This window comes from Bison bison, unplaced genomic scaffold (assembly GCF_000754665.1).
Source record: "Bison bison bison isolate TAMUID 2011002044 unplaced genomic scaffold, Bison_UMD1.0 scf7180017864518, whole genome shotgun sequence".
In the NCBI taxonomy this organism is placed as follows: domain Eukaryota; kingdom Metazoa; phylum Chordata; class Mammalia; order Artiodactyla; family Bovidae; genus Bison; species Bison bison.
This window is the reverse complement of record NW_011495071.1, coordinates 17,269,418-17,285,385: the sequence shown is the minus strand read 5'-3', so window position 1 is coordinate 17,285,385 and position 15,968 is coordinate 17,269,418. Positions and strand designations below refer to the sequence as shown.

Sequence of the window (15,968 nt, the reverse complement as noted above, 5' to 3'; positions counted from 1 at the left end):
TTGTGATAACAGATCAATTTTAATTCTAGCACCTGAAGCTATACAAGGGTACGCTTTATAAACTTCATGAAACTGTTGTACACATTCAATAAAGTGACAACTGTGCAATACCACTTAGTATCTCAAAATCAGGAACAAACTTTTGAATTGTTTAAACACAATCCACAGAATTAAAAAACAAAGTCAGAAGTCATCCACAGTTACACTACTTGTCAGTTAAAAGTTTTACCACTTACTACTTGATAGAACAGTCAATATCTAGTAGGGGATATTGGAAGTGATTTCAGATTCTCATCCTGTTGTACTCTATTGGGAAGGTTTCTTAAGTAGCTATGTGACTGGCCAGAGGTGGGTACAACCAGGACCAGAACAGCACGTAGGATTCTACCACAGTTTTTGTAGTTTTCACTTTTTTTTTTTCTCTTTGTCAGTTAAAAGTGAACAGTGAGAATTAAATACTTATCTTTACATATACACAAGGTATGCTGTGAAAGCATATTTGCTTACAAACATATAAAAATACTTGTTAACTAGTTTGATAAGAAAATAATGTATAAAAGTATATAGCAAAACATTAATCATCTCTGACCCTGGAAAGATCAATTCCATATTTTATATTACAAACAAAAACAGTTTTAGTTTTTTGAATCCCTTATCCAGAAATACGTGAAAAGGAAGACAGACAGAAATTATTTATTTTCACTCTCAACATGGCTGTGAAAAAGAGTTAAATTAAAATGCCAAGAACAGTGAAATGCCTAAGTCCAGAATGAGTCCAAATATTTGGCTACACAGAATATTATCTTTAAGAGTAGGAGTAATAGCAAAGGCTTTACACGCAGTTTTTAACCTATAAATACAATAGGCATTTTGGTATTTTGGCCACTGGAAAACAAAGGCTATAGCATCAGGAAAGGTCTGAGATGTCTCACGTTTGTGGATTCAATTCAGTGTATTTAAGGTTAACTAAAGTTGACATCAAAATTTTTAGAGATAGGCAAAAATTCACATTTTAAAAAACTCCCTATGTTTTTCTATTTAGAGTAACAGTAGGCAATAAGATTCCAGAAGTTAAAAGTTATTTCACAACCGATGACTTCAGCTTGGCAAACAGCTTAGATTCCAAAACTGATTCATCCCTATTAAAAGTAAGCTTTAAAAAAAAAAAGAATGTGTCTGTGTATATAGATATACATTTTAAAGGAATCAGATAATCTTTGAAGCAGCCTTAGTGTTTCCATTAAATCTGTCTTGAAATGACCATTGGATTAGCTTCATGGAAAGGATTAGCCAGCTTCTTGGTCTAAGGCTACCACGGTGATCATTTATCTAAGGCTAGAAAGGTACCAACGTGATGTAAACTGTAAGGAGAGGAGGAGAAGATGAGGGCTTTCCTGGCAGTTGGTAGCTAAAATTCAAGGGATTCTTAGAAAATGACACAATGGCAGCCTTTCTTGTCTTTTTCTTTCCGTGTTGGTTCTGGTGAAGGAGGACATTCCTGCTCTTGAAATTTCCTGTAAGACAGAAAAATCTACAGATAATTGTCTTTTTGGTAATATATTGCTACAAATGCAGGTTACTGTTGGACCAATCTGGTTTTCGTGCATATGCATGTCGGTGTTAAGTTTCAACAAGGGAATCAAAGCCAATCATTGGGGGCAGGGATACACAAATGCATAAGCAAACCTGTCTGAGCTTCATTTATGGGCAAGTCTTCAATTAGATGAGACGCTGAACTCAACAAGGTCTAAGTTCCCTTCCCAGTTTGAAATTCCATGACTCCGAGGTATCCTTAGGAAGGAACACCTATCACTAGAGTATCTGCCCTTATGAGGTATGCCATTCCTATCTCGGTTCTGCCACTTTGTAGCTACAAGTCTGTATTAGAGAAGTTAGTTTCCTCTCTGAGCTGTGTTATTTTAGGAGGGATAATAAAACCCTACCTATCACAGTTTGCTATAAGGATTGAAGATTTTTGTTTATGTTCAAACATCTAACAGTCTCTGGCACAAAAAAAAGTCTCCTATACCCCTTCCTCACTCCTGGCTGACCAATATACATGGATCAATTCTAAGAACCGAAACCAAGGACAAAATAGCTCAAAAAAAGCAATAAAAATTTTTTTAAAAGCACTGGTTCATACGGTAAAATACACATCAAATTTATCATCTTAACCATTCTTAAGTGTACAGGGCAGTGGCTTTACATATATTCACAAGGTCGTACATCACTATTCACTTCTCAAATTTTTTCCAACTTGAGAAACTGAAACTCTACATTCCTTAAAAAAACAACAGAATTTGGGTTTTAACAAATTACTAAAAAAACAAAAAGACAACCTTCACCTCTTTTCCAACCCACAAAGACAATGTCTTAAAAAGGGGCTTAAAAAAAAAAAGTACAATAGAAGCCCATAGCTCAGATGTCAATTCACCTTAGATGTACAACTAACAGGAACTAGGTCCATATACTTGTCAAACTAACCAGCAGAGAAACCAGCAGATCTAAGAAAAGAGGGTGAAGTAGGGGCCAAACCAGCAAACTAACCAAACCCTGCCCATTAAACCAACGCACTCTTTTCTCACACACACAAACTCCAGCCTATCTCACTCACCACCTCAAGCTTCCTGGAACCCATTAACACTTTCTGAATCATAGGGGCCCCCTAGGCCAGCTTACAGAAAGCCTCTATGAAGTGTGGATATCATACTTTGTGGCCGGTGGGACTGTTGAATCCTTAAGGCCTGGTTTCCTTGTAGCCGGGCGGGGGCGGAATGGGTGAGAAGCTAAGAGCACACACAGGCTCTGGAATCAGAGACCTAGATTTAAGCCCCAGCTCTGCCATCCTAATATGCTCCAATCATTTAACCTCTCTGTGCCTGTTTTCTCATCTCAGAGTGCGGGCACTGTTGGGTGGTGGTGGTGAACTGCAGTAATACACACAAAGCACTTACTTAGCACAGGATCTGACAAAGGTCACCATTCAAGGGTGAGCTGCTGTCCTCACCACCTTCACACCACCTCTGCCTTTGGAAGCTGCACTGATTCTTTTCAAAATCTATGTGTACTCTACTTCAACACAATAAAATTAGGCTTTTTGGAAACAACTAGAATATGCACATAATTAAAGTTTTTAACATACTATGTCAAAAATGATTCCAAGAATCACTCCTACAATTTCCTCCTTCTTACTAAAAACATGTAATGGTGATTTTTTTCCCCCAGTTAATTATTTTAAAAAGCACAGCATGACTACCCATCAAATTCAATATATTCAAACAAACTTCCGGTATGTGTTCTGCTTACCTTATAACCCGGACAAGTTCATGGAAAGCTTGATCTACATTCATTCTAATCTTTGCTGACGCCTCCATGTATGTTACCTTAAGTTGCCGTGCTAACTGCTGTCCTTCTTCCTGTGTTACCTGAAATTCCAAGAGTTGTGTTTGAGGTACAGTATTAACAATTAAATCTGCTCTATCTACTGTTTGGCCACCAACTGCACTGTTAATCCAGCCAGAGACCAAGTTTGTCTGTCGTAAGATGAACCAAGAGACTTAACAGCTTAACACATACTGCTGAAGCCCAGCTCTGCAGAAAAACTCAGAACACGACAGAGGCAAGATGTTAGCCCAGTGATTACTCAAAAGTATTCAACACAACAGTGATAAGTACTGGGAAGTATACAAAGTGATATGAGAGTCTATAACCCTTCTGGGCAGGTCAGGAAAAGCCTCCCTGAAGAAGTGATACTCAGGTTAGAAACTAAACAAAGGCTATGGAGTTGAGTCAAGGTAAAGAAGTATCCCTCTTATATGCAGAATCCAAAAAGAAATGATACAAATGAACTTATTTACAGAACAGAAACACTCACAGAGTTAGAGAACGAACTCATTATAATTTCAAGGCCTTGGGAGAGGATGAGGGAAAGGGATTGTTAGGTAATTGGGGATGGACATACACACGCTGCTATATTTAGAATGGATAACCAACCAAATCCTACTATACAGCACATGGAACTCTGCTCAACATTATGTGGCAGCCAGATGGGAGGGGAGTTTGGGGAGAATGGATACATGTACATGTATGGCTGAGTCCCCTCACTGTCCACCTCAAACTATCACAACATGGTTAATCAGCTACACCCCAGTATAAAATTAAGAGTTAAAATAAAGTATCCTTGACAAAGGAAATAGCAGGTGTGAAGATGCTCCAAGTTCCAGGAATTGAAAAAGCCTAGAATGGCTAGAATACAGCAAGTCAAGAGAGAACATAGCAAGAGGGGAACCTGGAGAGCAGGGCGAGCATCAAGAAGCCATGATCCTCTTCCCATTTGCACTCCCCAGGACCTGGTACATGGAAGACTCCCAATAAACACGTGGGGGAAAAAACAATGACAAGGACCACACACCCTCATGATGACTTCCTTACACGAGGCAATGAAGGAAGGTAAGCATGGAAGGGTGGCTTTGCTGATGACACATAAATGCCAGGTCAGAATAAGAAAATGCTAATTTAATGTAAGTAAATGTCCTGTATGTGTTTTAAATGTAGAGGGCTGAAATATTATTATTATTGATATTTTACAGTTATATGGTGGGGCTGAAAATATATATATTTTTTTAAAAAAGACTTTCACTGCTGCCATTACCACACACACACAAAAATAATAAATACAGGTGAGAAAATTATAGATGAGCAAAAAGGAAAAAATAGAAAATTTAGGAACCTCTCATCCATACAGAACCACATTCTTCTCATCTTTTTTCAAGGATATAGATTTTTCTCTGCAAAAACAGAATCATAATTTTTGTACCTTTATCTTAGACCCTGGAATTATGCTAAATCCACTGATCTAGGTGTTTTTTGTTTTTATTTATGTAAATGCCACAGACTCTTTTTACATAAGTAATCATGCCATGTGTTAATAAATCTGTTTTTTGTTGCTTTCTTTCTAATGTGGATGCATTTTCACTCTTTTTCTGACCCTTCCGTATTGCCTGGAACCTCAAAGACGACAGGGGAAGGGGATACTTTTGTTTCTGATCTTAGGCACAAAGCATTTAGTCTTCCAGCATTAAATAAGCTGTATTGTTTTCACAATTCCATTTTATCATCTTGGTTGGCTAATGAACTCGGTATGTATTATGTTGGGAGAAGGCAATGGCATCCCACTCCAGTACTGTTGCCTGGAAAATCCCATGGATGGAGGAGCCTGGTAGGCTGCAGTCCATGGGGTTGCACAGAGTCGGACACGACTGAAGCGACTTAGCAGCAGCATGTATTATGTTATTTTTATAACTGCTTCAGTTTATATTATACATGTTTCACTTCTGTCTAATTCAAATGGAATGTCAATCCATGTATAGTTTAAGACTCTTTTAACAGTATGTTTCTTCCTCCTGATAAGTTTTATTATTACCACCTACACTATTTTTGTTTTAAACATCCCATTATGTTTTAAGGAGATTTAAGTAACAATAATAAAAGTAATTTATATTTACCCACATAAATGGGTAAAGGTGTTCTTCATTTCTTTGTATAGATCTAGATTTCCATTTGGTACAGTTTTCCTCTTTTTCCATTTCTTTTAACGTAAGTCTGCTGGTAATAAATTCTTTCCATTTTTGTATATCTGGGAGAAGTCTTTACTTCACCTTTGCTTTTGAAATAAATTTTTAGATATTAACTTCTAGGTGAGTTTGCCACTCTGGCTGATTAGAATATGAATTATTCCTGGCCCTACTTCAGCTCAAAGTATTGTTCCAACCATTCCTTTCATGTAGCTTGTTCTCCTAATTTAATATTACATTCACAAAAGTTAGCACCTTCAGTGAAATATCATTAGGCTATTACATTACCATGTATATATCTAACAATTACTTTATAACAGATTATACCCTGTTGTATTTCAAAAGAGTGGCAGGCAGGTTCTACACAGCACTGGTATATGTAAGTTTAACAGTTTTAAAATTTACTCTGCCCCTCCTTCACAACAGTACATGTACCATAAGGCCTATGGTTTGAAATATAAATCAATCAAATTAAACAAGCAATTAACAATGAGTAAGAAGCCAAGTATGAAAAGAAAGCTTTAAAGAGCCACCAATTCAGAAAGGAAAATTGCTTTTTAAGAAAAGTTGACATGAAATTCCTTCCTACAAAAAGAGCCTCATGTTAAAAATTCTGTTCCTTCTTCCTGGGATGTCCTCCTTTCTGTCCCAACTCTATCTATACTAATTCATTTCATACTAATAATTCAAGACTTGAGCAATCAAAAACTTTCTGTTGTTTTTACAGTATCCCAGAATGACCATCACATTCTTTAATGACTAGCAAAAAAAAGTCAACATACTACAATTTTTGGTTTTGTCTTTTCATTCTCCCAGCATTATGCCATTTTTAGCTAAGTTGTAAGGTCTACTTGCCTTTGTACACCCAGAGCCTAGAAGAGCACATAGCAGTTATTCAATAAATATATGTTAAGGAAATAGAGCATGACCAAATACTTATGCCTCTCTTCTTTTACTTTGAAGTAAGGTAAAAATAAATATTTGAGACATGTCAATCTCAATAAATTACTTTCTTTACTGATACAGGTAATTTGATTGTGGGAGGGAAATACACATCCTTAAGAATATTGCTCTTTCTGCTCAATTACTCCTCAGAAAGCTACCTTGCCCTCTCCCACCAACACAATATATTCAGCTGGAGGGAAACAGGAAAATGACCCAACTTTATACAATTAAGAAAAATTAATAAATTAATAAGTGTAGATGATTAAAAAAAAAATCCCACTGCTAAGACTGTTTATGTGCTTCATTTGTTTGTTTGTTAGCACGGTCTCACATCAATCTTTCAGGAACTGAGGTCAGCAAAGTTCACACACACGTTTCTGGTCAAGACATCTCTAACCACATATAGTGCTGCTTCTGAGCTTACTGAGCATACTTTTAGTTAAGAAGTAAAAACAGCATCACCACAAAAGCAAAAAGATGACAAAAAGAACACCATATGGAACAAAGCCAAAACACTGTGAAGCCAAAAATCAACAAAAAACTGAAAGCCACATAAACAAGGATTTCCTGGAGGTTCCCCAACCAGGGAATTTTATAAAGATGCCAAATCCTATGCCTGGTTTTGGTAGATCTGAGTGCTACCCAGAAATATTTCATTTTAAACAGCCAAGGTGAACCCGATGCAAGAAATTCAGGTTTATACTTGGAAACCTCCAGTGAAACTCAGTTCAAAGGCACAGATGAATCTTAGTGGAAATCCACAACAATACAAGTTTATCTAACACCATGTATTTTTAAATCAAGAAGAGCAAAATGGGAATGATGAGAGCAATTTTATTAAACAAATGGGGTTTAATAGAAATAGACTACAACATCTGCAATACTTAGGGTTGTACTGAGTTTACAATACAACCTAAGTTTACAGAAGCAAAATTTGTTTTTCAAAAATATCTATTATGTAGTCATTTTAATACCACATCTTGATTCACTGATACCTTGATTCATTCCTTCAGCAACTTTGTTCTATGTGCTAAGGATAAAATATGAACAAAACAAAGTGGTCAAAACTGAGAAGCCCTCATGGTGCTTACAAACCTTTTAGATGCAGACAAGGCAGCAACACGTATAGCCAGAAGAGACCCTTACTCGACTGTTGTGGGGAGGAGCCTGTTTTCCCTGGGAGGATGCAGGGGCACTCTGTGGTCAAGGTACCGACAGACAGGTGGAGCGGGGATAAGCACACTGAGGTAATACATTGTTACAGGTGAAATGGGCTCCTTTCTCAAATTATTGATGACAAGCACTTAACAAGGAGGAACGGAGAAACTAAGCCAGGAGAGGCAAAAGGGGAAAAATCAAAAGGAAAAAAAAAAAGAGAGAGAGACAGACAAAAACTCCTGATTTCTAGACTAGGCTGAGTCAAGGACAAAGAGCTTGAAATCAGAGCTATCATGAAGTTCACAGTCCAAGCCCACAGACAGCTGCTGTATTAAATTTCAGAATTAATATGCTGTCATATTTAATAATGTTTATATTTCAGCAAGGGCAAGCAAATCATTTACCTATATTTTCTTACTATACCTTTGACAGGATAAACAAAATGATCAGTCTCTCTAAGGGCTCAGGTATGTGTTAATACTGCCATTCAAATTCTACAGATCTCTCTTTATGTCAGTGATTTTGTTTTTTTTCTGTCATCAGTGCCTAGAAAGTGTTCTATAAAAGCTGGATGAATAGGGGATGCAAGAATCAAGTCCAGAGACATACAGAAGCCAAAAGGAAGCAGCAAAGCCTCTTCTGGCTGATCTCCCCTCCCTGATGGGTTCAGAATCTCAGGAGCAGTAGTAGGGATACCCAGGGCTGACCCACATATAAAGAACACAGGGAAATGGCATTTGCTCTGTAAGGAAAACAGCACAGAAACTAGAGCAGAGTCCAAAGGATCATGCCTAAGACAAAGGCAGGAATTAACAAACTGACCAGCAACTGACGGCAATCAGACTGGTTAGTGACTATGAATCTAAAGAGATGGCCAAAAAGTCAGCATTTCCAAACAAGGGGAAGTTTTTACAGGGTGCCTGTGGCCTGTCTGGGTTCAGCTGGTACAGCAAGTAAGGATGCCAAGATATACAGAACATCACCTTTAATTCGAAAGAGGGTTTTCAAAGATAAGAAACCTTTAGTATAGCATTTCAGCTACTATGAGTAAGGCCCTCAAGGCTAGGAGGCAAAAGGTATGTTTGTACACCCAGGGCCTAGGAGAGAGTCTGCCTCAGCCCTAAGACACCTGACAGAGACAAGGAGGTATCAACAAAGGGAGGAGGGAGGAGGTGCAGGGAATACTGCTCCAGAGCTCAGTAAAGTGTTTCAAAAAGGAGAATGTGAGTATCTGTGTCAAATGTTACTGACATCTGCATTAAGCCATGACCTTGACCAGGTGCTACATGCCTGCAGTCAGTGCCAGAAAGGAAAAGAAGTAGAGAATGAGTGTAGAGATAACACTTCTAAGGAGTTTTGCTTACTCGGAGGAGGAGGAAAAACATTCTCAAAGAGGGACGTGACGTTAGCATTTGCTATGGTTGCTGCTGCTGCTGCTGCTAAGTCGCTTCAGTCGTGTCCAACTCTGTGCGACCCCATAGACGGCAGCCCACCAGGCTCCCCCGTCCCTGGGATTCTCCAGGCAAGAACACTGGAGTGGGTTGCCATTTCCTTCTCCAATGCATGCATGCATGCTAAGTTGCTTCAGTTGTATCCGACTCCATGCGACCCTATGGATAGCAGCCCACCAGGCTCCTCTGTCCACAGGATTCTCTAGGCAAGAATACTGGAGTGGGTTGCCATTTTGCTATGGTTACTTTTTGTTATAAAGATGAGAGCACTGCAGCATGTCTCAGGCTGATGGAAATGATCATGCAGGAGAGAATTGGAACACCTGGATGGAACAAATGCTAGGGTGATGCCCAGGAGAAAGAATGGATGGGCTCCAGTGCCTACCAGAGAGGTTGGTCAGTGAGGTGAAGTTAATCCACGCAAGTGGGGAGAAGCAAAATTGATGGGGCACACGTGCACTTAGGATAGCGCATGTGCAGGTGGGAACATGTGGAAGTTCCTCAGGAAAATACCACTCATCATCAATCTTGAGAATGAGGGAGAGGGAGTGTTATAAACTTAAGAATGAGAGAGTAAGTATTAATTATCCAAACAAGTGGGAAATGAATGGACTAGGGAAACGGAGGAGGATTTCCAGTCGGCACTAAAGGCCCTCACATAAGAGTACTGACGGTGACTTTTAAGTGAGTTAGCTAACACCCCGAGTGTGGCTGTGAAGGAACCTAGGAAAGAGACGACAAAGCATGGGAGTAATAAGATGTCTCTCTGTGCCTATCCTTCAGAGAGGAGACCCATAGGAATGAGCAGAAAATTAAGCAGTTTTCAGCCATTTGCTTTTCTCCCTTGGATACATATATACATTTGAACCTTTCAGTGTTTACACAGTAACTAATGTCTATGCATATGTTTCAAAGCCCAGAAATAAAGAACTTACTTCAAGCTCACTGCTTATCTTTGAGGTGATGAAAATATTAAACTTATTCCCAATACTGTTTCTCTTATCACTGTGTTGTTATTTTACTCTGAGACTCTATTACTTTTATAAAAAAAAGAAAAAAACTTAAGATGAAAAATTTATAAATCTATGGTATAAAACAAAGCCAAAGTACCATGATATGTTAATATCTGCAGACAGATGGAAACCACACTCACTCCAAATACTAGCAATCTTCACTATATAAATGGCTTAAAAATAATTCATACTGATTCCCTGCCCCCAAGCTAACGATGGCAAGACTTGTTTAGTTCTGGTGGACACACTCTCCCCTCCTCTGTTCTCCCTAATCTCGCCAAACATATAGAAGACTCCCAGCTCAGCCCAGGCCTGCCAACTAATTCCTTTACTGGAGTTACCACCATGAAAAAGCTTGAGAAAAACCAGGGCAGGAAATATATCTATCCAGCATTAGATACAGCAAGAACCCCCTGTTCCCGGCAGAGCTACTTTGCCATTAGTTCTCAGATCCAACAATATCTACAAATGTTTCTAGTACTAGAAAGGGCTGAGAAGAACAGTTAAAAAAAGTCCTACTGAGCAATAGTTAATAAATATAATTAGATTGAGAAATGCTGAAGAAGATGGTTACCTCAAGATAAAATATAAATTTTTTATAAAAGATGGACTGTCTACTCCAAGTTTTGGGATGTGATCAATGCCATATCCTAAATTACTTTCAACAGCTTTTACTGGTTTGAAATGTAGATAGAATGTTTTTCACCTTAATTTTATAATAAATCAGATCTGAAAGAGAAGTACCAGTAAGATTTATTCTATACCAGGTAAACATGTCTAAACTTAGCATTAGAACAGTATCATCCTATCAAGTTCATGTCTAAAATTTGGTATACCTTCAACAAAACTTTACAAACAGCACACGAATCAAAGATTCTGTTTTAGATAATGGTTAATTATAAAACGGAAGTCTGTCCTCAACGCTGTTTGTCAACCCATCTTTCCTGATGTCTGCACTCTCAAACAAAATCTGCCAACAAAAGACTACGTTAACACCAAGATCATATAAAAAAATGGAACTTAAATACCAGCACACAAGTTAAGAAAGTATTGAAACAACTGTATTCCAGATGAGGGGGTAAAGACTAAAGACCTAAATAACGTAGCGTCTCCATTAACTTACATCTGATCTTGTTTCCCTCTGCCACAAAAAAGAGGAGTGGCCAATATATACCAAAAATTTTAAAAATCAAATGTGAAATAATTGGGTAAAGAACAAATGAGTATAAATAAGCTTGCAACGAAATACTAAAAATATTATTTTCCTGCAGGTTATTGGGCAGTTAGAGCTGCCCATGTGATTAACAGGACTTAGGAAAAATTCAAATTCTGTCATTTAAATTAAAGTCATTCTCTAAATGAGGTAATTCAGCATTAACACTGAATTAAGCTACCCAGGTGACCCAGATGGTAAAGCATACTCCTGCAATGCAGGAGACCTGGGTTTGATCCCCAGGTTGGGAAGATCCCCTAGAGGAGGGCATGGCAGCCCACTCCAGTATTCTCGCCTGGAGAATTCCATGGACAGAGGAGCCTGGTGGACTACAGTCCATGGGGTCACAAAGAGTCGGACACGACTGAGCGACTAAGCACAGCAGAGGGGTAATTTTAAGAGTATGTAAATTAGAGCTGTAGGTCTTACCTTAGAAATTATAACATGTGAATGGAGCTGGTATAAAATACCTGCAGGTTTACAGTCCACTGAAGTTCTGTGTAATATGTAAAAATTTAATATCCCCAAATCTGCTTCCTTTTAATCTGTCACCTGTTATAGTACTCCCATCAAATCCAGCGTGCCACACTCAGCACAGTGTTTTTGATCACGGCACTTTCTCATTAAATATAGCTGCTCACTTACATAATTACAAATAACTGGTTTCCCAAGAGCAAAACCCTCTCACCTGTCTCTGATGATCCAGATCTGCTTTATTACCAATTAAAATCATTGGAAACTCATCACGATCCTTTACTCTGAGAATCTGTCTTTGAAACTTATAGATTTCTTCAAAACTAAAAACAAAAACAAATTCATTAATTTGGTCAAATATCAGAATTCAGACTCCCCTGTCCCATTTAGTACTTTCTTACTTTTCCTTTTCCTATACAAACAAGAATGCAAATTTAATGAACAGTGAGCTAGACATGAACAGGAGAGATCTACAGTTAAATATTGATACAAACCTGCCTCTGTCTGTGACTGAAAAGACCAAAAGGAAACCCTCGCCAGTTCTCATATACTGTTCTCTCATAGCTCCAAATTCCTCTTGTCCCGCTGTATCCAGAACTAAAGAAAAAACAAGAAATGTAATGATGTTCATGTGTTCATCTCTCAAAAATGGCTCCCTCACATGGGCAGGCCCAGTTACTGTGAATCCTTTGGAAAACATCACACTTAGTACAATTTTTTAAACAGCATTCCCCTTTTAGTACTTTATTTTCAATGCTAAAGACAAATGTATTCTAATGGCAGACAGTCGCAGAGTTATCTTCATCAGTGCAGGTTGATTTCGTAGTTAGAATACATTAGCATAGCAATGACAAGGTTATAAATATCAAATTCATATAGGCAGACAGAGTCAGATAACTTCTGAAGTCACTTGGATGTTTACCTCCTCTATGAAAAGAACTGAAAAAGATACCTGTAAATTCAAGAAGGAAATGCTGGTGCACCCCACCCCCCAATACCATACTGAATGTACAGGTGCTGAGGTATTCATTGATCTCTGTGAATAAAAGAATCATACAAGTTAAAAGAACAGCCCTTTCTCTTGTGGAGGAGTGGAATGTTTAACCAAGCACAAAACACTATTTGCTAAGGCCTCTGTGCTATAAACTCTAAGCAAGTTAGCAAATATTGAAGCTTTTCTATATTTACTTCACCTGTTTTAGCCTTCATCAAAATGCAGGAAGAGCCAAGACCTCGTTTGTTTTTTCCCCAAATGTCCCAATAAACCCAACTTTAACAAGTTACAGTGACATGACTAATTTTACCTGCTCTCAATCCAGTTATTGTTTTACATTACATTTAAATTGCCTAACATGTAGATTCATCAATTAAAACTAATGAAAAAGATGAACTTATATTCAAGATCATCTAACATTTCAACTGTAGGTATTTAACCTAGCAAAACTTCAAAGCTTACTTAAAAAAATATGATACATGAACCATTAAATAAAAGAAGCTTACTTACTGTCTAGCCGGGCTGCCCGGTCATCTATCACACACTGCTTTGTGTAGGAATCCTCGATGGTTGGATCATAATCCGTTACAAAATAAGACTGTAAGAAAAATAACATAATTTTAAAATTTATGCTTACTTGCCCAAGTACCAACATAACTTTACCCAGAACTCATCAAAATATTTTCACTGTATTAAAGTGTATCCTACTATGTCAATTCCCTATTGAATGAAATCTATTCACAGCAGCTTCCAAGTGGAGAAAGGATACTAAACATCTCTGAATTTTCACATCTGAAACATGTAAGAAGACTGTAAAAGCTCTACTGCAGTTTTTTTCCATTTTTCGTAATTAACTTACATACAAGTAAAACTCTGGATTTCAAGTTCCAGAAAAACTAGAAACACACCTATAGCTGTAATTCAGGTCTATCTCCAACCCAAAGGCAGGCATCAGTCCTTAGAACAAACTGTAACAGTTTTGGAACAAAAGAGACAACACGAAGTCTGCCTGCTTCGATGCCTGATCGTCTCTTCACTTTTCTCACACCTTGCCTTAGTTCCCTTTCAGTTGCCTTGTGTATTACCCTAAAGGACATGATTTCAGGATTTTTTTTTAATCTGCATGAATCTCAAACTTATTCTTTCACTGATATTTTTGTTAGTTTTCCAACTATTTCCTCTTCTGTTAGCAAAGCCACCCAACCATCACCTTATGAAGTCATCACCAGAAGGAGGGCAGTTAAGGCAGCAGAGGAAGACGGGAGGAGTCCTAGCAAATCACTTAATGTTTGATTATTACATTTCACAATCTTTTTAAAAGATTTTAAAAAGAAACCAGAAACACGCATCTAAAAGACAACTGATTTCCCCTTCATCCAGAAGGGCACTGCCTAGGACACTGATGTCAGTTCTGAGTGTCTCCCTTACTCTCCCTCTTGACTGGCCTCCTCAAAGCCTATTTTGCCACTAACTCATCACAAAATCTGAGGGATGACTTGGAGGAAGGCAGCTTAATGCTAGAAATGAGTGCTGAAGGTGTTCAGTCATTCTACAAGCAAGAGCTCCTGGAAACTGGACCTGCTGGCTCCAGGGACACATCGTTCTGAAGAGACAACCCTGCATGGTGAGCTGTGCACAAACCAAAAAGCTACTTAAAAGTAAGCACTCTGAACAGGGCAGCAAAGAAACTCCTCGTATGGGGGCAGAGGGGGAGGGGACAAGGACTAATCTGCTTGCTACCCTGACTTTACATATTTATTTTAATTTTAAATGATACTTCCTATTTTTTATTTGTATTTTTGGAGTAACTTTAGTTATATAGAATTTAGCTGTAATTCTATTTCCCTTTTGGTGGCTTCATTTAAATGATCAAATGGCCAACATCAGTTGGATCATCAAAAAAGCAAGAGAGTTCCAGAAAAACATCTTCTTCTGTTTTACTGACTACACCAAAGCCTTTGACTGTGTGGATCACAATAAACTGTGGAAAATTCTTAATAACATGGGAATACAAGACCACCTGACCTGCCTCCTGAGAAATCTGTATGCAGGTCAAGAAGCAACAATTAGAACTGGACATGAAATAACAGACTGGTTCCAAATCAGGAAAGGAGTATGTCAAGGCTGTTTATTGTCACCCTGCTCATTTAACTTAAATGCAGAGTACATCATGAGAAACGCTGGGCTGGAAGAAGCAAAAGCTGGAATCAAGATTGCCAAGAGAAATATCGATAACCTCACATATGTAGATGACACCACCCTTATGGCAGAAAGTGAAGAGGAAATAAAAAGCCTCTTGATGAAAGTGAAAGAGGAGAGTGAAAAAGTGGGCTTAAAGCTCAACATTCAGAAAACGAAGATCATGGCATCTGGTCCCATCACTTCACGGCAAATAGATGGAGAAACAATAGCAACAGTGAAAGACTTTATTTTTCTGGGCTCCAAAATCACTGCAGATGGTGACTGCAGCCATGAAATTAAAAGACGCTTACTCCTTAGAAGAAAAGCTACAACCAACTCAGAGAGCATATTAAAAAGCAGAGACATTACTTTACCAACAAACGTCCATCTAGTCAAAGCTATGGTTTTTCCAGTAGTCATGTATGGATATGAGAGTTGGACTACAAAGAAAGCTGAGTGCTTTAGAATTGATGCTTTGGAACTGTGGTATTGGAGAAGACTTTTGAGAGTCCCCTAGACTGCAAGGAGATCCAACCAGTCCCTCCTAAAGGAAATCAGTCCTGAATACTCATTGGAAGGACTGATGCTGAAGCTGAAACTCCCAATACTTTGGCCACCTGATGCAAGAACTGACTCATTTGAAAAGACTCTGGTGCTGGGCAAGATTGAAGGTGGGAGGAAAAGGGGGACAACAGAGGATGAGATGGTTGGATGGTATCACCGACTCAATGGGAGGCTGGCTGCCGGCGGGTGCTTGCAAGCCTGTACTGGGAAGGACCGAGTGAGCTTCCACACTGGCGGAGCTCCAGCTCTGCGCCCAGGCGCGATAGCACAGAGCCCTGGCCGAGACGCTGCTCTGGGCTGGGCGAGCCTCCCCAAGCCCTGCCCAGCTTCTAGCGTTCGCGCCCGGGAAGGAGCAGGCTGCGGGAGTGTGGGAGACGTGACTGGTGCCTGACTGGGGCCTCA

General features: G+C 38.8%; 1 protein-coding gene across 1 annotated transcript; it reads right to left on the bottom strand.

Annotated features, from left to right (window-relative positions):
* Nucleotides 1-13,560, bottom strand: RRAS2 (related RAS viral (r-ras) oncogene homolog 2). Its single transcript, XM_010830575.1, has 5 exons — nt 13,332-13,560; nt 12,322-12,424; nt 12,042-12,150; nt 3,307-3,425; nt 1-1,514 (listed from the first exon to the last, which is right to left on the bottom strand). Exons 1-5 carry the CDS (start codon nt 13,474-13,476, stop codon nt 1,427-1,429), a joined length of 564 nt encoding a protein of 187 aa, XP_010828877.1. The 5' UTR covers nt 13,477-13,560; the 3' UTR covers nt 1-1,426.
* Nucleotides 13,561-15,968: the final 2,408 nt, after the last annotated feature.